This window comes from Pan paniscus, chromosome 4, assembly GCF_029289425.2.
Source record: "Pan paniscus chromosome 4, NHGRI_mPanPan1-v2.0_pri, whole genome shotgun sequence".
NCBI lineage: Eukaryota > Metazoa > Chordata > Mammalia > Primates > Hominidae > Pan > Pan paniscus.
In genome coordinates, this window is record NC_073253.2 from 85,837,406 (window position 1) to 85,861,965 (window position 24,560).

The following is a 24,560-nucleotide window of genomic DNA, read 5'->3' on the forward strand; positions in this document are numbered from 1 at the left end:
AGTCAATTAAACGTCTTTCCTTTATAAATTACCCAGTCTTGGGTATGTCTTTATCAGCAGTGTGAGAATAGACTAATACAGCCATTTTAGAAACTAAGTACAAGTATATGGTGTTTGTCAAAATAGCAACAAAAAGCCCTGGTTTGTATCCCTATTGCCTTTCATTAAAGCAGGGGAGACAAATCATACATAAGTAAAAGCATCATTGACTGGCAAGGGGTTGGTTCAGACCTGTATAAAAAGAATAACATGTGAGACAATTCCAATGTAAGCAGGATTTGGTGACTGGGGAAGGGGGAAGGCTAATAGAAGCTGTCATTCAAAAGGTGATATTTCACCTGAACACTGCAATATAGAGTGGATCTAGCCACCAATAGAGGGAGAAATCCACTAAGCAAAAAGATCAGCATGTGGGAAATCCTGAGGTTGGAAATTGAAGGGAGTCTATCCACAACTGAAACCTCCTGTGGCTGGAACATTCCAAAGAATGAGGAGGTTGATGGGAGATGAGTTTAGAGGGCTTTACGCTCAGGGGAACATTGATAATTATAAATCATCATTGCCACTAACAAAATCATAACTGTGTGCCTGATCTAAGTTATCTTTATAGTCTCATGGTTTTTAAAGTATATAAATATGTGAACATTAACATATGCACATTAGTATAATTCTAAAAAGGAGTCCATGGCTTAGAAGGTAGGGATGCACCTTAAAACTGATATCTAAAATCCTAATATCTAATACCTAAATCCTGATATCTGAAAGTATTTTCTACTCTTTTGCTCTAAATATTAAAATGTATACAAAATAAATGCACTTACTTCATATGTACCAATAACAGTTCCATTGAGGAGGATTCCAGAGCAAATTTTCCTGCTCTCCAACCAAACATTCAATAATCCTTATTTTTTTCTGTTTCATTTTGCTAATGTTAGAAAAATATTATACTTCCATACTTTAAATCTATCTGCCTGGTATTTTCACTTGAATATTTTTAGTCCTGTTTACCCCTTTTCCTTCTTTCTCTAAAATCATAAAAAATAGAAAATCATAAAATTATGTAAAATTGTGAAAACTGATCATTGGAAAGGTCTATGAAAAGATTACATTACTGAAACCTGATCATTGTAGGGCTTGACAAAACCAACTGGGACAACAGTATTTGTTTCCAAAAGGTTTTACAAAAAGTATCCCTGAGAAAATGTTACAATATTTATTTTCGTCTGTCCATAGTTAGTGATTAAGGGACATCTAATGTACTGAGGCCTGGCTAATTCCATCTTTGCCTTAACACTCCAGAGAATGTCTATTTGAAAAGACTCTCAAATCTATTCAAGGAAAAAAAAAAAGACACCAGAGAAGAAGGTCAAGGCCTAGAGATAAAGAGTTTGCAAAAGCAATTAAGCAGGTGGTCAGGGTCCCAGCCAACTTGTTGGTGCCTAGGACTAGATACTAGTTCAAAAAAAAAAAAAAAGTAAAAATAGAGCCTTTTATTCACAGGTAGGTGCTTTTCCATACATCCCATCACAGGGACAAAAGTCAAGGAAAGCAGATTGTTTTCAAATTCCACTTAACAATGGGTATGAGCTCCTGAGAAACCTGGCTTTTATAGAATCATGCTTCTGTACACTCACTGACTCACAGACATTATTGCACACAATTTAGGTTGACAAATAGAAGTCATGGACCAATAACATGTACATTTATGTAGTGTCAGCTTTGCTGAGACTTTATGAGGGAGAAAAAATCCTTACAAACTCCAAGCAAAAGGTCACTGTATGATTGAGTGACTCTCTCATATGTATGCAGGGTATTATGTATATAGATAATCAATGTCAAATTAAGTGAGATTTGATATGATATTTATTATGTAAGCATCCAGATGAATCCTAAATGCACGCAAAAGAGTGAATTTATTGTTGTCTACTGTATATTTCCCATGTATTATTGAGAATAGTGACAAATATAAGCAATTTTTCATCATTTGGTTAATGTTAGTTGTGAAAATTAATAAAAAATTTCCCCACTTAAAGGACAGTTTTTATTAAGATAAATTATAGGTGATGGAAGACTTTGAGTATACAAATAAACTGAAGGAAGATCTTACTTCCTGAGAATTTCAACATCAATTCATTATATTTCCCATCAAATTAACACTAAAGATTATACACAACTACAACCAATTCAGAAGCAACTGTAAACAATTCCAGAATTATGCGGAACCCAAAAGAGATGTCATGCCTATGCATGCTTGTTTGTTTGTTTTGTCTGAATGCCATTGTAGGGCTACTGACTTTATCTCATTAAATTACTTAAAAAAGGATTATCTGGTTTGCCCAAGTAAATAAAACAGCAACAGTGTAAAAATAATAGTATTAGGCATTGATATAGCATGTACTAAATACTACTGTAAAATATTGTGCAAATATAAACTCAATCTTTACATCATCCGTATGAGATAGACAATGTATTAGGTGGGTGCAAAAGTAATTTTTCCATTAATAGCAAAAACTGCGATTACTTTTGCACAAACATAAATCTACCCCTTTTCATTAGTTAAAAAAACAGAATCATGTAAATGTAAAGTCACTTGTTCATGAAATAAATAAGAAGCAGGTTACGGATCCAGGTTATTCGGCTTTTAAGCCTGTGCTTCAAAGCACTACACCTAGAAAGATATTGGCACATCAAAAATTTAATCTTCCTTGATGCATCCCACTTTAGTTAATTCTGTAGTTCACTACTTTTACATAGATTATAGGGCAAAATTCAGGCAGGACACATGAATTCTTAAAATGTGTATGCATGTTGATACAGAGACAGGTAAATCATACTTTTATTGCTTGGTGCTTTTGCAATATCCAAGGACCAAACACGACTGACCTCTTTTCTGGGATCCTTATACTGCCTGGGCAGATAAACAAGTTTGCATGAGACAAGGTCTTTCAAGGAAATGTCTATATGATATACATAGGGATTTAAGACACGTACGTTCAGTGAGCTGTGAGACTATCATAATCCCTGCCTGGTACAAGAGAGATTTGATTTAATAAGTGCTGATTTTCACTTTGTAAATAGAGTCAACCTCTCCTCTACTGGGGATCCCAAGGTAATGTAGGCCCCAGGCTGATTTGCATATTTTAAAATTATCAAGCACTTTTCAACTAGAGCAACTGTCAGGTATGCCCCAAGGAAGATGCTTCAGCATGAGAAAGAAGGGAATAAAATTAAAAATGTCTCTTTTTCCCTGTTTTATTATCTAGAAAAAAAATGAACCTACTTACATGCAAAAGCACTGTTCTACGATTTATGTTCATTAGATACAGTGTGATTTTTTACTGTGACCACCAAAATATCCTCAACTTCTGTCAGATTTTCCCTCATGTTCCCAATGCCTATAGTTTGAAGGAGTTACAAAGAAATTATGTTATTAAAGCATTCATTGATGTATTAAACATTGACTGAAGCCCTACTATGTGCCAAGAACTGTGCTAAGAAATAAAAATGAACTGTAATTGTCTTAAAGTAAGAAATTACCTACAGGATACATTCACAACTAATTTGCATTTTGGTAGGATAAACAGACACAATCTCTCTCTCTGTCTCTGATACACACAGACACACGTACACACACACATACACACATTTACTTTTTTTCATTTCAGTTTCTCTTTTACTCATTGTCTCTCTCACTTTTTCTTGCTTGCTTTTGTAACTATACAGTCATGCACTCCATAGTGACATTTCAGTCAATGACGGACCACCTATTGTGATGGTGGTCTCGTAAGATTAGAATACCAATACTTATTTTTTACTGTGTTTAGCTATGTTTAGACACACAAATACCATTGTGTTACAATTGCCTGCAGTATTCAATACAGCAACATGCTGTACAGGTTTGTAGCCTAGGAGCAGTAGGCTGTACCATATAGCCTAGTTGTGTAGAAAGCGATACCATCTAGGTTTGTGTAAGTACACTCTGTGATGTTTGTGCAACAAAATTACCTAACAATGCATTTCTCAGAACGTATCCCTGTTAAGTGAAACATGACTCTATATATTTTGTTTTGTGTATGTATGTATAAATATATATAATATGTGTGTACATGTTTATGTTTTGTGTATATATGTATAAATATAAGTATATTTGATTATATAAATATATATGACTGTATATTTAATTATATAAATATATATAAGACTATATTTATATAAGTATATGTAAGACTATATGTATTTAATAAGTATATATGACTATATATACTTATATTCATCATATATACACAAAATATATATGATTATATATACTTATACATATATACACAAAACATAAATGTGTACACACATATAACTGGAGAGTAATGCAATAAGATTAGTGCCATAATTGTCTGAATAATTAAATATTTTAGACATAAGGGAATCATGAAAAAGAACATTCTTTAAAACTACTTCTAAAATGAATAAGAATTTTCCAGGCAAAAAAATAAGGGGCAATGAGGGAAGGAACATTTTTGGTGGTTATTGTTGTTAAAGGGGATAAAATGAATAACAACAGACTTCAGTGAAATGTGTGTAATTTGGTTTAAATCAGGGATTGTGAGAGGTGAGATTATGAGATAAGACATTGTTAGCATCATGAAAGGGTTGAATAAAAAGATAAAATGCTGCATAGATTATTTAAGAGATCTTTTTTCGGACAGCATCAGGCACAGTTCTTTGTTTTGACCAATTATTTTGATAGCAATGAAGCACATTGCTGGATAGGAACAGCAAGAGTTGCTGCAGTCTGAACTAATGCTGAAGAGAAGAGGAATTTGAGATACATTTAAGACAATTTAGTAACTAAGTCGATAAAAGGTTTGAGGGTTAAAAGGTAAAATATCAATGAAAAGATACTTTCAAGCTTTCTACCGGAAGTGTTTAGTTGAAGAGAGGGACAGGGATTTCAATTGGACTTGAGCATTTTGAATTGAGATCCCTGCAGAAAGACAGTGCTATCTAGTAGCTAGTGAAATACAGCATGTGAATCTGATGTGTGCAAACGAGATATTAGTGAAAATAGACATGTAAAATATCAGCCAGGCTAAACGTTTAGCATGACAGAACCAGGAGAAATACACATTTTCTGTCTGTGATGAACTGTGTAATTCTCTAAGAGAAATCATGTATGTGGAAATTATACAAAAACCTACTTGGAACATTCCAGTTAGTCCAGTGGAAAGTTGCCTTAGACCGAACTACTTGGCATCTTACATAATGGGATTCACACTCCTTCTGTATCATGATGTCCTCTAGGACAACTCGGACAGTATCCCTCAGTAGGTATAAATTTAGAAATATAGATGTAAAACCAGTTATGCAAACCTGTTTAGACACAATTAAAGCTGTTGTTGCAGAGTTTTTAGTACACTTACAATTTCAGGTGAGATCCATTGTAAAGAATACCTAGGACAATATATTTATGAGTGATTAATTTAAAGTTTGTCTTAACCTCCCTGAATCCTATATGCTTTTATTGTTTATACACATTGCCATTGTGTATTATCTATTGATGCCAATTAACTTGGAGACCATTTTTGAGAAATGTAGCAAAACAGATTTCCAGGACTCTGGGGATCCATGGCAGCTTCGCTGAAAGCTTTGTCAAGTTACTTTCTTCAGTAGCTTGAACAGGAAACTAAGACATGGTACAGCATCTCGTTTTGCTCTAATTTAACTTAAATGCCCAAAGCTGAGTTGATGATCGTATCTCCAGTGCTCACAAATTTGGGTTTCTCTCTTTCCTCTGGTAAGAATCTTCAATTCAAAAGCCTCAGTAGTTTCTCAGTCTCTGGTGTGACTTTCAGCTCTCCTCTGCTTTCTCCTAAATGCCCATTTAGCATTGCATAATTTCCTTAACTACTCTGCAGTTCCCTCCAAGGAGCTTTATCTTGTTTTTAATTTCTTCCTCTTAAGCTCATTAAAAAACATCTTTTAAGCATTATACAGTGGAATGGTTTATAAACGTGCATAATTATGACATTTTTCTTAAAGCAAGTATTGTTCGAGATTATCATGCAGCATAGCAATGTTACAATATGATTATACACAAAGCAAATAAAAAAATTAAGCTAAAGTTAAATTATTTTGTTGATTCATATATATGATGCCTTTTTCATCTCAACTCTGGAAAAGTAGAATTTTAATGTAAATGTGAGTAGCAATGAGGGTAGAGAATAAAGGATGAGGACACATTATATCTCTTTGAACTTTATTGGTTTTTATCAACAAAAAGAAACAGCAGCTGTTTGTCGCTAAACTCAAAATCTAGAGGTAAGCAGTTTGCCTTTGTCGCCCTCCCAGTTGATTTCTGGCATCATTTTGTTGTTCTTAAGGAAGTCACTATGTCACATCTCTTAAATCACCTATTATATCTTTCCTCCAAAGTCGCTTACTCACGTGAGCTGTCAATTATTTTTAACTCTTGTACACAAATTGGCAGTATTTTAAATATTCAAGTGCAAAGGTCCTATTGATCAAATTTTGGTAGAAGAAGTGACCAGGAATATCAGCCTCAAATAGCGAAAAACCATAAATGCATCAAAATTGTTTGAAATCATTAATAACTGCCAGTGCAGATGTTGTGTGAGGTTGTCAGTATCAGGATGAAAGTGCACTTGTTTATATAGCCCCACATTTTGCTCAGTCCTTAGGAAGCTTTCTTTGCGATGTTACCTTCTAGATTTTTACTTTTTCAATACGACTTTATTTATGTGATATAGAAATGGCAATTACCTCTCTCCTTCTCACATTCATGCCTTTGCGCTTAAATGGGTAACCATACTAAGAATGTACGCACCAGGAAGAAATCTTTATCTGCCTAAACATTAAAAGGGGAGCAGATGATTCAATCTGACACCTGGAAATGAATTTAAAACAACTATAAATTAGAATTGATAGGAAAGCGTACCACATAATTAAAGCTTCATCACTGTAAGATAAAAAATAAGGAGCATGCAAATAGGTGTCTTTAAGGAGAAATGAAACTTAAGCACTCATTTGCCTTTGTCAGTGTATGCATAAACAATCTATGCCTGCTTTCTAGTTCTCTGCCTACTGCTTGCCCGAAATGTCAAACACCCTTGGAGGAAGAGCATGCTGGTTCTCAATTAGTAATTTCAGTTTGCTTGACAAAGTAGGATACTTCTATTCAACAGACTCATCTTAGAAATAAATTAGAAAGTGTGAATGAATCACTGTTTCATACATTTAAAATATAGAAATTCACTTTTCAATTTTGAAATAGACCCAATAAATCTTGTCCTAAAAATGATTTCTGAGCATAAACATAATTCCAGAGAAAGCACGATTAACTTCTGTATGTAGGGAACTGAATATAAATTTGTTGAATGAATTAATTACTGATGTTGCCATATAATCAATTTTTGTTTTAGGGAAAAATAAATGTGTTTATATGCATGTGTGCTTTAGAAAAAAATTAATGTACATATGTGCATTCATGCACACACACACAACCCATCTATATTTCTTCAGACAAATTACTGTGGAAAAGAACTGATAGATCATCAATATAGTTATATTGTATCATCAGTAAAATTTTAAAAAATTTAGATTCATTTTAATGTGAAACAGTGGAGCATGATCACTTTCCCATTTAAGTCTTGAAAGTAGTAAAAATTAACATGAAAAACACTAACTCTCATAAACATGAAATACACCTTGTAACAAATATTGTCTCTGCACCAATCGAAAAATAAAATACAGTAATAAATAATTTTGGGATATTTGACCAGAACTATAATGGCAAGTTTAAAGCAGACATATTTTCAGATTCTAAGCATGTGCCTAAGAATACAAATCAAACAATCACAAAGAAGTCAAACTAAAAATAAAATGTTTGAGAACAAATTTCCAGAGATAATATTCACAATGAATTCCATATGAAAGTAAAATTAATGGAACAAAGGAATGTTTTTTTCTTTTGTTTTGTCTCTTTTGGGAGAGAACATTGATATGGTAATTTTTTATCATAAACTGATTATTTCTTCTATCATTAGGAAATTTTTTAATTTTTAAAAACAATTTTTACTAGAGTATTAAATGCATGTATGTATGCCTATGTGTGTGTATATATACATATATAAAATAAGCCGTCCATTCCATTCTCATCTATAGCTCTAATTCTCACAGATAACAACTTTATTACTCTTTTTAGTTCATCTAGGATTAAGCTACAATTTTCTAACTAATATCTTCTTGTTATTTGTTGAGATATTTTTATACATTACTCATTGACTTGCTTTTATGATTGATGAAAATGGACATCAGTTACCCATCATTCTGTTCTCCCCAAATATAATTTCACTCCCCACCCTCCCTTCCTGCCCCCATCCCCGTTTTCTGTATTAGTTATCTTTGCATATTTAAATGCCATGCTATGAAAGGTTTCCTCTGCGTGTGCCTTTATTTTGTTTTAATATTCACCATTGTCAACCTCCTTCTTTGGCTTTCTGTCCTACGAGCACTCTCACTACAGCACTAAATGTATCAAAATTTTTTTATTGTTTAAGACACAAACTGATTTTTTAGTGTAATTTTCAAAAATGCTGTACTGTTAACTGTAAAATTTAGGTCTCATGTGCTAAAATTTATAACAGAGCATACCATTGCTCCCAAAGGTCAAAGAGAAAAAAGGCAGACATTTTATTTCCTAAGTAATTATTTTCAACTGATGAATCTTTTAGATCTTTTTTAGCAGGGTTATGTTTTCCAAGATATTACAGGCTTGTGTTTTTGATGTGTTGTGTGGGCAGCTGCTGAAAATTTGTTAGTGAGCAGCCCTATAGCATTTGCTTCAATTTGGCAGACCTGAAGATGCAATCTTAGAGCCCTCAGTATTCTGGTTCCAGCACAGGCTGGCTAATCTTCATAGTCGGGAACGCCTGTCATCCCAGACTTTTTTATTTTATTTTATTTTATTTTACTTTCTTGCTTTGGATTCGAACTTTCTGGATCTCATGCATTCCTAAAACTTGATTTAGTCCCTTATGCTCCTAGAACGCTTTCTTTACTAGGTTCCTTGAAAAGATCCAAAGGGACCATGCCGAATCTAAAACCATCTTCACTGAGTTATCACACTTAATTAATGTGGTGGTTAAAGTGAGCATTCAAGGTTCAAAATAATGTTACCATAGAATTTTGATAATATTGTTCAATAATTTGTGGGATCAGGAGTTGCTGTTGAAATGTCAGTGACATTTTAATCTTTTTTTTAACACTCACAATTACATATTAGTTTTTTTGTTTGTTTGTTTGTTTGTTTGTTTGTTTGTTTTGGTTTGTTTTTGGGACAGAGTCTCGCTCTGTAGCCCACTGGAGTGCAGTGGCACAATTGCGGCTCACTGCAACTCCTGCCTCCTGGGTTCAAATGATTCTCCTGTCTCAGCTTCCTGAGTAGCTGGGACTACAGGCGCCTGCCACCATACCAGGCTAATTTTTGTATTTTTAGTAGAGACGGGGTTTCACCATATTGGCCAGGCTGGTCTCAAACTCCTGACCCTGTGATCCGCCCGCCTCAGCCTCCCAAAGTGCTGGGATTATAGGCGTGAGCCACCTGGCACGGCCTACTTAGCAGTTGTTAAATACATTTACATCCTTCCTTTTTTCCTCCAGCTCATTTATTTTCTTGTTGGATGATGTTAATCTTTTTAACCCATCCATTATTTTCTTAACTTCAATGACTATGTTTTTAATATTCAGTTATGTTTAGTTTAATAGTTTGGTTTAATATCAAATATGCTGAGTTATTTTTTAGAGTTATAGTCTAGTCATGTTTTTATGCTAACTTTTAATTTTTTTTTCTTTTTTTTGAGACAGAGTTTCACTCTTGTTGCCCAGGCTCGAGTGCAATGGCACTATCTCAGCTCACCGCAACCTCCGCCTCCCAGGTTCAAGCGATTCTCTTCTCCTCCCTCAGCCTTCCGAGTAGCTGGGATTACAGGCATGTGCTACCGTGCCCAGCTAATTTTGTAAGGAGGTTTCTCCATGTTAGTCAGGCATGCAAGCATGCACCACCACGCCCGGCTAATTTTGCATTTTTAGTAAAGACAGAGTTTCTCCATGTTGGTCAGGCTGGTCTCGAACTCCTGACCTCAGGTGATCCACCCACCTCGGCCTCTCAGAGTGCTGGGATTATAGGCATGAGCCACCACACCCGGCCAACTTTTACTTCTTTAAACATATTTAACGTGAGTTTGTATATGGACTGTTCTGCATCTGATGACTGCAACATTAGCCATTTTGTTGATCGGATTCAGCTAGTGGTTGTTTTGTTTTGGGGGTGTTTTGTATGTTTGAGTTTTTGTTGCTTTTCTGTTTTTTGTTTTCCTGTTAAATCTTATATAGCAGAGCTGTGTTTGCTTCTGTTGAGTGCCAGGAATGCTACCCATACTTTAAATTCTCAACTTGAAAATTATTTGTGGCCGGGCATGGTGGCTCATGCCTGTAATCCCTGTGCTTTGGGAGGCCGAATCCAGTGGATCACCTGAGGTCAGGAGCCTAGCCAATATGATGAAACCCCATTTCTACTAAAAATACAAAAAAAAAAAAAATTTGCCGAGTGCAATGGCACACGCCTGTAATCCCAGCTATTTGGGAGACTGAGATGGGAGAATTGCTTGAACCTGGGAGGTGGTGGCTGCAGCAAGCTGAGATGGCTCCACTGCACTCCAGCCTGGATGACAGAGTGAGATGCCATCTCAAAAAAAACAACAAAAAAAAAAGTGATTTGTGTTGTATATGTGTTTGTTTGTTTTAAATTTTCTAGTCGTATTTAATAAATACAAAAGACTATAAGTAGCACCACCTGAAAAATTACATTACAAAGATTTTAAGAATACTTTACATGTACATACATCATCCTCTCTTTTTAGATAGTCCAGAGTTAATTACCGTGTGATAGTATCTGATCATTGAGACTGATAGATACAGAAAGGGACGGAGTTGGGGAGGTGTATGTGTATATAACTGTGTGTATATATATTCATAGTAGAATGTATGTATTCTTAAAAAATATATTGACCTCTTCTTGTTTGAGGTTTATAAAGATAGTATCACACTATACATCATTTTCTGAAACTTGCTTTTTTTCACTCAGTAATATGTTCCCAAGATTTACCCATATTTTTCCATATAAGTATAGCTCACATTTTTTGCTTTTGTATTACGTTGAGATGTGTGATTATACAATGATTTATTCATCTGTTCTCATGCTGTTTGACACTTTGGTTTACTTCCTTTTTTTCATTTTACAAACAATAATTCTGTATGACCTATGTCTACATATATGTCAAATTACTGACCTCCAGTACCGCAGAATTTGAGCTTATTTGGAAATAGAGAAAATAGTTTAAAATGAGGTTATTAGAGTTAAAGCCGTAATCCAATATGAATGGTATATTTATGAAAAGGAGCAATTAAGACACAGAAATAGGGGAGGCCAAGGGAACACACAGGGGGGAGATGGTATGCAATGGTAGTGATACAGCTACAAGCTGGGGGGCACCAAGACTTTCTAGCAAATTCCAGTAGCAGAAGCAGCAAGGGAAGATTCTCTAAGAGTATGTCCTAATCAGACTTGTATCCTCCAGAACTTTCAGACAGTATGTTTCTACAGTTATTGGCCACCTAGTTTTTGTTACTATGTTACAGCAGCTCTAGGGAATTACATTTCCCAAAGTCATTGTGTCAAATATAACATCCATCAATTCTACTTAATAGTTTCTATTCTACCACATACTTTTAACACTTGGGATTGTCAGACTTAACTTTTATTAATTTCATAAGTATAAAATGGTATCACATCTTGGCTTTAATTTGCATTTGCCTGGTTTAATTTTAGGATAGTTGTCTCTGTTTATTGATCTTTCATGTTTCCTCCACTGTAAATTGTTTTCTGTCAACATCCTTGACTAATTTCTCTACTAGGTTATTCTGCCTTTTCTTAGGGATCTTTAAACATACTGTATTTGTAAGTATGTGTGCTGAAACTATCTTCTTCTCTTTATTTGTAAAATGATTAACTTTCTGCACATTGTCTTTATTTTATAGAAGGTTTTAGTTTGAGTATAGACTGATTTGTCAACCTTTTTAAATTTTGTTTTGTTGTTTTAGAAATCCCTTTCTAACTGAAGATCATTAAAATATTGATCTATATTGTTTTATAAACTAAACTTTTGCTAAAAATTATTTTATAAATTTAGGATTGCTGGTGAAAACCAAAAAAGATGCAGACTGAGAATTTTTAACTCAAATTTTGCATGTGGGCTGGGCACAGTAGCTCATGCCTGTAATACCAGCATTTTGGGAGGCTGAGGCAGGTGGATCTCTTGAGGCCAGGAATTTGAGACCAGCCTGGGTAACATGGCAAAAACCTATCTATACTAAAAATACAAAAATTAGCCAGGCATAGTGGTGCACAACTGTAATCCCAGCTACTCAGGAGGCTGACACGTGAGAATCACTTGAACCCAGGAGGTGGAGGTTGCAGTGAGCCAAGATCGCACCACTGCAGTCCAGCCTGGGTGACCGAGCAAGACTCTGTCTCAAAAAAAAAAAAAAAAAAAAAAAAAAGTGCACATGTCAAAAAATCAAAATTAGTCCCTTGCAAGATAAACTTAGAAATTACCATCTCACTGTAATCCTTGTCTGATGTAGGTCAAAGCTGCCTTTTGCAATAAAATAACTTTATTAATATACAGATATGACTTAATATTTTTGAGTGCAAGCATTATGTTGAGACATGCAGAGAACAGGGAAAAAAACATGATATTCATTGAAAGGGGAGATCTTGTGATCTTCGAGGCAGGAAAACCTGCAACATTGTGGCAGGGCTGAATTTGCCCTCTGGAAAATTTCAAAAGTTTATTTTTACTAAAGATGGTGAATAAGGTATTCCATTAAAATATTAAAGATTTATTAGCTTGGTAAAACTGTCCATTATATATCCACATATGTATATATACACTCATATATTTACGTGTATTTATGTATATGCATGTATATATAAATATATTTATGTGTGTGCATATATATGTGAATATGTGTATATGTGTATATATATGTGTGTGTATATATATCTGTCTCTGTCTCTAACATGCGTTTGATGTGTTGTTCTATATTTTAGGGTAACTAATGCCATCATTTTTCATTCCTTTTTGGCTTTATGAGCTAAATGTTTACAACTATACTCTCACTGAGCTATATAATAAACGTTTCAGAGATATTAATGTGCCTCACTTTTGCAAAAGACACTTGAGAGAAAAAGATATGTGGAAAAGCAGCCAGGAAACGTCCTCTTAGTTAGGACAAGCATAGAGGTTTTCTTGTCTGTACACAGAATCTCCCTCAAGTAATTTTAGACTGCTTTGTGATCCTTCATCCCAATCCATTGTGGATACCACAGTGTCACCCTCTCCCCTAGCAGTTAAAGCTGTCTGTGTCTGTAAAAATAGATATTACCAGGGTTATCTGAGCCTACACTATGAAATCTAAAATGTTGTCAAGGGTGGCTTACATCTGGATCGCCCTTAAACCTAGTGCAAATCTCGTTAGGTTTAGTTTGTTGTGGAGTCTATCTGCGGCTTCGGTAAATAACCTTGTAGATAACCTAGATTTTGGTCTATCCCCTCCTTGCTTCAAGAGGCCATAAAAATAAAGATAAATGTTGTGAAAATGGCAAATATCCCCAGGCCAAAAAAACTTTTAGCTTTTCACTTACTTCTCTAGGCTCTCATTTCCCTTCAATTTGGACTTGAGTTTTTTTTACTACCTTCATGCAACTATCTTTATCTTTACATATAATCCACAAATATTAATTGTTTGTCACTAAGATATTGAACTGAATTATTTAGCTTGCATTGTCAAAAAACAAATATGATTCAATGTATTTTAATCTCCTGAATTATTATTCTCCTATTGATTATCAAATTTTCTAAATGTTGGGCAGTGGAGGCAACAGTTGGTTTCTTTGTACGTTTCTGTGATCCCATTAATCTTTGATATCTCACTTAATTTTGGTCTCAAGAAGAAATCCTATTCCCACGTTCCCTTCAATTCTTCAGACTTAGAAACAGCAAATCTCTAAGAAAATTTAGTTTATATCAATGTGAAAACAGTGGTATTACTGACCAGTGTTTGGGCATTAGAATTGTGTTTCACGCCAAGAAATGAAATTGTAGACCTTTTTGAGCAATAATGATTAAACAAAAATGTGCAACTACTTTACAAATATAAATTTACAAAAAGCATGCATAATCAGTTCTAATGTTATAGTGTTTCTATGTAAATACTTTCATTTTATTCTTGTAGAGAATTTTTTCTTTTGCTGAAAAGTCTTAAATACTAATATTAAAAATCATAGATTTCAAAATTCCTTTTCAAGGATGCAGATATGTTGATTTCTAAAATGAAAGTCAATTAACATGTTAACAATAACTTGCTGTTATTTAGATTTTTATATTCAATACATAATTAGATTTATTTCAAATACAAATTACTTTCATGTACATATTTTGACATATTTACACATTATGAAGCAAGAGTTATATATTTTTTTAATTTTTAATACTGCACTATATGAAACAATTATGGTTCTTTCTCAAGCAGAAGCAACCAGGCATATATGGAAACTTGTTTGATTTGAGGGCTTAGGCACAAAAAATATAAGATGAACTTGGAACATTCTGTGATGCCAGAAATTAAGGAAACTTGCTGAAGGAATGATGAAGACATGTTGAAAGGCACCAGAGCCAACCTAAAAAAATCATCCAATGGCTGAATCTAGAAGGATTTGCAGAAAACAATAAATAACCATATTATTAGATTCTAATAAATAATATAAAATAAAATAAATGTTTTTGAATCTATACTGATCTAAATAAATAAAAGCATAAGTAAAAATAAATGAGAGAGAAGGGGCAGCTTTTCCTTGTAGAAGAATTTCAAATAATAAACTTGGAACTAAATGAAAAAAACTGAAAATCACTATTAGTAAATGGCGGTATTAATTGTTGCCAGCAAGATCACTGATTGATGCTAAAATTAGTGGGCATTTTTTTTTAGGAGAAATGGGATATTTGCATACACTCAAAATATCTTCACCAAGATATATATTAATTATGAAGAAAAAAATGGTAACTTAACAAACGAGAAAACTGGTAGAAACACCTAATTGACTTAAGATCATCAGTCCTAAGACATATTGACATCGGATACTCCCTGCTATGATATAATACACTACGAACAGACTGATTCAGTGATAGTCTTGACAAAAATGCATAACTTTAATCTAATGACAAGAACATATCAGACAGGCCCTCCTTGAAAGAGATTCTGCACAGTAACTTGACAAGTATTCTTTAAAAGTGTCAGGGTCATTGTATTAGTCTGTTTTCATGCTGCTAATAAAGACATACCCAAGACTGGGTAATTTATAAAGGAAAGAGGTTTAATTGACTCACAGTTACGCATGGCTGGGAAGGCCTCATAGTCATGGCGGAAGAGCAAGGGACATCTTACATGGCTGCAGGCAAAAGAGATTGCTCAGGGGAACTCCCCTTTATAAAACCATCAGATCTCATGAGACTTACTCACTCTCACCAGAACAGGATTGGAAAGACCCGCTCCCATGATCCAATTACCTCCCACCAGGTCCCTCCCATGACACGTGGGAATTGTGGGAGCTACAATTCAAGATGAGATTTGGGCAGGGACACAGCCAAACCATATCAGTCATGAAAGACAGAGATTAAAGAATTCTCACAGATTGCAGGAGAGTGAGGAGACATGACAGTCAAATGCAAAGTGAGATCTCCAGAAAAGAATGACTTTAATGGCAAGATGAAATTTGAACAAAGTCAGGAATTTAATTAGTAGTAAAATGATTAGAATAGTGTTTGTAATAAACTAAACTTTACATAAGTGATTGTAAACGGAAACATTTTTAAATGAACTTACTAAATATTATACATTTCCATGTGGTACAGCCTGAATTTTGACCACACTATATGTCTACTGGACTCTTCTTCTCCTGTCTGGTTTTATATCAGGGTAATACCATTCTCATGAATTATGATAGGAGCCCCACTTTTCTTTCTTCAAGAACACTTTGCATAAGACTGGAATTTTCTTTTCCATAAATGTTCCTTGAAAACTGTTTGAGTGAACTCTTTGGATTTGGAAGGGTAGAATATTTTAAATCATACTTGATTTTCTCTTTTGTAGATTTTGGTATATTTTTAATTATTTTTACGAATTTTCCACTAAGGCTAAGTACTCAATTTTATTAGCACATAAGTGTTGGTAATATTTTCTAACTGTCACAATCTTGATACTATCTGTTATTTTTAATTTTATTCTTTTAAAATATTCAGGAATACAAGGATTTGAGTTTATCTTTTCTGTGTTAACCTTTAACTTAATTGTGGCATGGTCAGAATATTTAGTAGAATGTGGTTTATTAAAATGTATTTAAACTTGTGTAATAACTTAGTATTTGGTTAGATTGGATTAAATGTTTCATGCCAGCTCTAAAAGAATCTGTACTCTCTAAATGATTTATTCAAGTTATATATATATCTCAATCTAACCATCCATATATTTGTGTTTGTTTTGTTAAATATTCCTTATATTTAAAATTTTTAATTGAAAACTCATTAATTGAAAAAATATTGTGGCTGCATTTCCTATTTGCTCTAGCTTTGAGAATAGATACTAGTAATAATGAAGATTTTAGCAGAAATCAAATTTTATAAGACTTTATACACCAATTGAAATTAAACACTTAACATCAACAATAAGTGCTTTCATTGGGGCAGTGATATCATTTTTGTATTTTAGAAAGGTCACCTTTGCTAAGGAGTAATAAATTCATTTATTGAAGTGCCACTTGTATAAAATTTAATTTTTTAAAGAGAGTTCTTGCAATCAACAGGTTAGAATTTATGATGTGCTGTGGTAGAATCATAGTGAACTATATTAAAAGAGGATGTGGTTATCAGGCAGAGTTGTGTCGAAAATCTTTCATAAGGAAGGAAAAAATGTTGAGGTAGGAAAAGTTTGTGTGACAAAGCTAAAAGAGACCAAGATAATTGGATAGTATTAATTTGAGAGAAACTGACAGGACAGAGGATCTAAATTATGACGGGTCAGTCTGTGGATATTTTCTTTTAAGTATAATGGGAACAATCAAAGCATTTTGAAACCCTGAGTAAAGCTTGATAATATGAATGTTTTTAAGGGGCAATATGGCTACAATGTGGACTAAGAGTGTGTGTGAATTGATTTGATTTGGCCAAGCATAGGAGCTAGTAGACTAGGTAGGAAGCTTCTATACAATGTACAATACACAAATAATTTATTTTATTGCATAAAATAATATACAAATAATGATATGGTGGCTACTACACTCAGATGAACTCTTAGATAAAAATGCTAAGTGCCTGTTTTCTGTTACATTCTTATGTTCCATACAAATAAGTAAGTAGATAATAGAATGCCTGGTGATGACGGATGATAGGAGAAGTGATTGTGAGCACTACTTTTGATAAGGCTATTTTCAGTTAAGCTATTAGTGAAAGCTCTTGAGGAGGTCCCCATAGAGCAGACAACTGAAGGAAGAGAACAGGGGAGCCATCAGAATATCCAGGGGACAGGTGTTCCAAGAAGAATCAGCAAAGGCAAAGAGAACCAATAAGATGGTAGCAAAGTAATGAGTTGAGAGTTGCTTTCAGTGGTGTGTTACCGGAGATTAAAAAAAATGAAGGATACAGGCTAAGGGACCAACTGCAGTGTGATGGAAACTGAGTTTTAATGATGCCTCTTAGGAAATGACTTCCAACATGTAGCGTATGTATATGCCTGTAGTCATTTGTTAGGGCTGCCACAACAAAGTCTTACAGAATGGGTGGCTTAAACCACACAAATGTATTTTCTCCCAATTCTAGGGACTAGAATCCTGAGAACAAGGTGTCTGCTGGCTCATTTTTTCTGAAGCCTCTCTCCTTGGCTTGGCATAGCCCAACAAACAGTCAGCTTTGAACAGTGCCATTTTCTCAGATTTGGTAAACTGCATTATGATAACATGAGGATAAGGGGAAGGAATTTTATGTGAGAGAAATATAGAAATAGTGATATAGGGGCTGGGCACAGTGGCTCATGCCTGTAATCCCAGCACTTTGGGAGGTTGAGGTGAGAGGATCGCCGGAGGTCAGGAGTTCGAGACCAGCCTGACTAATATGGTAAAATCTGGTCTCTACTAAAAATATAAAAATTAGCCTGGTGTGGTGCCAGGTGCCTATAGTCCCATCTACTCAGGAGGCTGAGGCACGAGGATCACTTGAACCCGGGAGGTGAGGGTGCAGTGAGCCAAGATCATGTCACTGCACTCCAGCACTCCAGCCTGAGTGACTGAGAATCCATCAAGAAAAAAAAAAAGAAAAGAAACAAAGAAAGAAAAGAAAGAGAGAAAGAAAGAAGAAATAGTAATATAGGAAATTAAGTTTTGCCTAGAAAACTTTGAAAAGCCCAGTTTGGTCCATATCTTTCATGGAAGTGACTAAATGCAAAATGATATAGGAGAGACATATTCAGGCAAGACTGTGACAAGCTAAGAGGTCTGGACTTTATTATGTATATTAAGGAGAATTACTTAAGGTTTATGAGCAAGAAGGTGCTATAATCAGAGTGTACTTGAGGTTGATTAATCCATCAGAAATATGTAGTTTATGATCAGGTGCTGAAACATAAATCTCATTAGCAGTAGAGGTTGTTCATGCTGGAAGCACATCTAGGTACACCAAAAACATGAATTTTTGTGTTTCTCTGGAATGAAGGGGAGTTTCTCAGTATTGAGTGTTTTCACTCTGACACTGCGAAGGGCATCTTTATATTTTTTCCACAGACTGTCCTTTGTTCCTGCTGTCACAAGTAGAAATAGGATTCCTACCCATTATGGCTGATTTCATTGGATTTTGTAATGTTCTGCCATGCAGTTGAAATAAGTATGAGTAGTAAATAACTAAATATAGCATAGTAAAAACAACTACACAGAAACATTCAGTGTATGTCCTGTGGTTTGTTGTGATTGTGTAAACACACATAAATACATATGTGCCCTCAAAGCAGATCTATGCAATGAAAAAGTACACGCTTGGTTGGTGCGTGGCTTGCATCTCTAATCCCAACTATCCCAGAGATTAAGATGGGAAGATAGCTTGAGCTCAGACCAGCCTGGGCAACATAGCAAGACACCCATCTCAAAAGATAATAAAATAAAATAAAGAGACAACATGCTAATATTTTTTAACTTTTATTTTAGTTTCAGGGGTACATGTGCAGGTTTGTTACATAGGTAAACTTGTGTCACGGGGGTTTGTTGTACAGATATATATTTCATAGACCAGATAATAGGCCTAGTACCCAGTAATTATTGTTTTTCTGTTCCTCTCCCTCCTCCCACCCTCCAGCCTCAAGTAGGCCCCAGTGTCTGTTGTTCCTCTTTGTGTCCATGAGTTCTCATCATTTAGCTCCCACTTATGAGTGATAACATGTGACATTTGATTTTCTGTTCCTGCATTAGTGTGTTAAGGATAATGGCCTCTACCTCTATCCATGTTCCTGCGAAAGATATGAACTCATTTCTTTTTATGAACATACTCATTTTTAAACCAGAATTTGTCCTACTGTTAGGATTTGTTTCTTACTATTCATAGTATGCGCAGACAAAAGCCCCGGAAGTTCCTAGACCTTAATGTTATCCATATTATGTGTATTCATCATTTGTCAACATCTGATTTAGAGTTTAAGATCTATTATATTGCGTCATACATGTTTTGCTTTTGGCTATTCTATTGAGAAATCTCTCTCTCTCTCTCTCTCTCTGTCTCTCTCTTCTTTTCTTTATACTTTACAGACACTATTCATCTTCGAGTTCTTGAATCCTCCCCAGTTGGCACAGCCATTGGAAGTGTCAAAGCAACTGATGCTGACACTGGGAAAAATGCTGAAGTAGAATACCGAATTATTGATGGTGACGGTACTGATATGTTTGACATCGTGACTGAGAAGGACACACAGGAAGGCATCATAACTGTGAAAAAGGTGCACAGCATCCATATAAATAAGCATCTGTGTGTTTCAGGAGTAGGGATTGCATTATATACTCTTCGATCATGAATGATCCATTGGGAAATACTACTCTAATTTTCCAACAATGTAATTTATACTGTGCATACATAAGAAAGACATAAAGCCAAAGAGCTCCTTGAAAATTTTGACCACATGTTTTGGTTGATTGAGACAGGAAACCTGAAACTTTAGAAAATATAAAAGGCAAGTTAATATATGTGTGATCATATTTCTAAGCCACATTAATAAAAGCCCATCATAATCACATTGTTTTATTTTAAATTGTGTAGTTAATACCTAATAATGGCAATATATCATCCCAGTTGGAGGTATAAAAAGTCCAATGCCATCTATCCAGATGATGAAGCAATAATTAGAGTTACTAATAGAAGAGACAGCATGGATTGGAACATAATTTAATTGTTCACATTTTCCCTTCTGCTATATAAATTAAACTTTTCTGCTAACATATGCTCAGTGATACAATCTAAAGGTAACCTGTTTGTTATTGTAGCATAAGTGCCATCATTATGAGAAAAAAATAAGGCACATTAAACTTTAGGTCCTAATGAAATGCCATACATAGAGTAACTACACAAGCATTAGTTAATAATTAAACTATCCTGAGATACTTTTGCAAGGTACAAAGTACAAAACCAACTGTTATTAAATGGACAGTGACTAGCAAATGGGAAAGCAGCTGTCTTGTCATTTTTCAGACCAGACAGCAGCAGTAATACAAATAGAATCTTGTTCTTTTTGAAACAAAAATAAAAGGTCGAGGGAATATGAACTAATAGTATCATTTATCTGTTAACAAAACATACATTTCAGAATAGGTGAGATAGAAAATAGTTGATTTTATACTTCTAACAGTTAAACTATATGAATATTTAAGGCATTTTGTTTCAACATGTAACCTATTTACCAAATTACTATCAATTTTTTCTTATTAGAAAAACAGAAGGTTTTTCTTATCTTGAATATTGGACATAACTTGAAAGTTGTATATTAGTCTCCAAGACTTCATAATGTTTTTATAATATCATAAGCCCATTACATTGAATGGAAACATCACAGCATAGATGTAAAAAGATCACTGCATGTATTTACTTAGAAAAATTTAGCAGTAGCTAACACCTTTGCACGTGCACATTCACACGCAAACACATGCAACATCCATTAGCCAATTTTTTGTAATGGTACCACCTTTAAAATAGGTTTCAGCTTCCATCCCAATTTTTCCAAGGTTTAAAGTCTCAATTTCCTATGTTCTGAAGTTTTACTAATTGAATGCATAAAAAGTAAAAGTTGAATTGTAAATGAAACATGAAGATTATATTATTTGTGTCAATCTTTTTTATTTATAATTAATGAACTGTGTAAGAGAACTCAACCACAACTTAAAAATCATATTGTAACTGGGTGGGAGCATATCATCCAATTTCCCTCACTCTAATTTGATGATTTATTTTTTTATACAGCCACTCGACTATGAGAGCCGAAGACTTTATACTCTGAAAGTCGAAGCAGAAAACACCCATGTAGATCCCCGTTTTTATTACCTAGGACCATTTAAAGATACTACCATAGTGAAAATCTCTATAGAAGATGTGGATGAACCTCCTGTTTTTAGTAGGTCCTCCTATCTGTTTGAAGTTCATGAAGATATTGAAGTGGGCACAATCATTGGTACTGTAATGGCAAGGGACCCAGATTCTATTTCCAGCCCCATTAGGTAAGTGTGCCTTTTAAAAATGAAAACAGCCGGGCTCGGTGGCTCACGCCTGTAATCCCAGCACTTTGGGAGGCCGAGGCGGGTGGATCACGAGGTCAGGAGTTCGAGACCAGCCTGGCCAACATGGTGAAACCCCATCTCTACTAAAGATACAAAAAATTAGCCGGTCTTGGTGGCACATGCCTGTAATCCCAGCTACTCGGGAGGCTGAGGCAGGAGAATCACTTGAACCCGGGAGGCGGAGGTTGCAGTGAGCCAAGATCGTGCCATTGCATTCCAGCCTGGGCGACAGAGATGAATCTGTCTCAGAAAAAAAAAAAAAAAAAAAGGAAAAAGGAAAACAAAATGTTGTTTAAAATGAAAAAAAAAAGCAGTTGAAATACATATACAGATCAAGAAATTATATTTAAAACATTTAATGCGATGAAAGATACAAGAGTCGTTCCATAAGTTGTATACAAATATGGTGAGCACAGGCATTTCTAGTAAATTGCCTCTGAATGTTTTTGGGGCAGGGCATGCACAAGCTTCATGGTTTTCTTATTTTCATCATGCCCTTTAGACTGAAACCTTGCTTGTTACACCTGCCTGTCTCCTTACGGTGTTCATTGTTCTGATCCCTAGTACAGATCCAGGGTGCTATGTCAACTCTGCGTTTACATGCAACCAAACTACTTTATTTGTGCTTTCAAGTTATTAAATAAAATGTAAGGTTGAATGAGAGAAGTTTTAAAGTTATAAAGTAGGCTGGATGTGCTGGTTCACACCTGTAATCTCAGCACTTTGGGAAGCCATGTTGGACATATTGCTTAAGCTCAGGGGTTCGAAACTAGCCTGGGGAACATACTGAGACCCTGTCTCTATAAAAAATTTAAAAATTAGCCGGGCATGGTGGTGCACACTTATAGTCCCATCTACTCAGGAGGTTAAGACAGGAGGATCACTTGAGCCCAGGAGGTCAAGGCTGCCATGACCTTCATTCACACCACTGCTCTCCAGTGACAAAGCAACACCCTGTCTTTGTAAAAAAAGAAAAAAGTAATTGCAATGCTGCAATGTGGGTTATATTATGATTTTAGAAACTCCCCTAATGCACAGCCATCAAAGTTGAGAGGATTCTGCTTTATTTATTTATTCTGCCTTTTTCAAAAAATATGAGAACATTCTAGAAAGATGAGTCTTTTCAATTCTTGTTTTCCTTCTTATGACAGCTTAAAAACAGATGAGATGTAATAAACTGAAAATGAAAAATAATCAATGTTTCAATGACACTTGTTCTATTACTTTAAAGAAATACACATATTGACATATACTATTCAGCATGAAAATGAACACTTACTATAATCCATTAATCCATTTCGTATTTTGGATTTCATTTGTTTTCTAAATCTCTGCAGGCTAATTTTCCTTGCTCATTTTCTATGTGAACCAGTCAAGTATGAGTGCAGATGGTTATTGTTCACTTTCTGAGTGCACTCTTATCTTTCTCCTACATATGCCACAGCACATGCAGGAAACTTCTAATTTTATATGCCATATGACTTCAACCAGTTAAAAATTCTATAGGGTCTGCAATATCTTCAAGTGAAATCATGTATTTTATGAATACCTATGTTACTTTTTATTTCTATAATTTCACATAAATATGTTTTCTTATATTCACACACAGCATCACAGGTTACATATTGGCAGAAGAAACCTGTACATGCCAGCATGATTTTCCCATAAATGCCTCTTCCCCAATTCATTTACCAACATCTGTATTGCTGCATTCCTTGTATTTTTTTTTCTTTTTCCTTTGAAAGTTTTATATAGCCAATACACAGGCCTAATTTTCTTCATTAAATATTTACCAAGCATTTTCTTGGTAGAGATTCTAAGGTTTAGCAGGCTGTCTTCTGTGTTTCAGATTTTAAAATAGACTTTACAAAATAAAATATAATATTGTTATCTAAATGTATATCAAGTGGCATACTTAAATTGTAATACCAAGATATTTCTCCACACAATGAAATAGAATTTAAATCCTCCTATGGACATATAATTATTATATGTCAAAATATATCTGTGGATATTTAAAATAAAATAGTTAATGAGGATGCAAGTCTAAAGACTAGGAGGAAAGAATCATCTTGTGTATATTATTATACATATTATATTCCTATTATGTATATTATATTATGTATATGTATATTATACTCTTAGGTATAATATTATACATATTATAGCAAAAATAATAGCTCCCTTGCTTATCAATGACTGAGGGTATGCCATTAAGTTGCTGTATACTTTGACTTTATACTAATTTGATGTAGAAAATTTAATGAAAATTCTTGGATGTCACTCTTTGGTTAGAATATATATATTAAAAAAATAGAATAGCCTTACTAATGCAATATGTTGTTCGGGGAAGGATCATACTTGACATGCTATAAATTGTGTCATATCTTGTAAATGTTAATACAGTAATCAAAGGGATTTTCTTAAAATGTGTGTTCTGGAAATTATTTTAGAAAGGAAAATGAAAGTTAACACACATAACTTTCCAATGCAGAATTGCAAACTATATACTTTGAATCATATTTGAAAAAGAGCTGTGATCTCTGTGTATCTGCAAGATAATGCCACATAATGTTCA

General features: G+C 34.4%; 1 protein-coding gene across 3 annotated transcripts in view; it reads left to right on the top strand.

Moving 5' to 3' along the window:
- Positions 1-24,560, top strand: part of CDH10 (cadherin 10) — a 159,404-nt gene that overhangs the window by 114,616 nt on the left and 20,228 nt on the right. For all 3 annotated transcript variants that reach the window (XM_003809057.5, XM_008961191.5, XM_063604535.1), the window contains 2 exons: positions 19,970-20,157; positions 21,669-21,922. In XM_003809057.5, the coding sequence (XP_003809105.2) occupies positions 19,970-20,157; positions 21,669-21,922 (442 nt within the window). The remainder of the gene's footprint in view (positions 1-19,969; positions 20,158-21,668; positions 21,923-24,560) is intronic.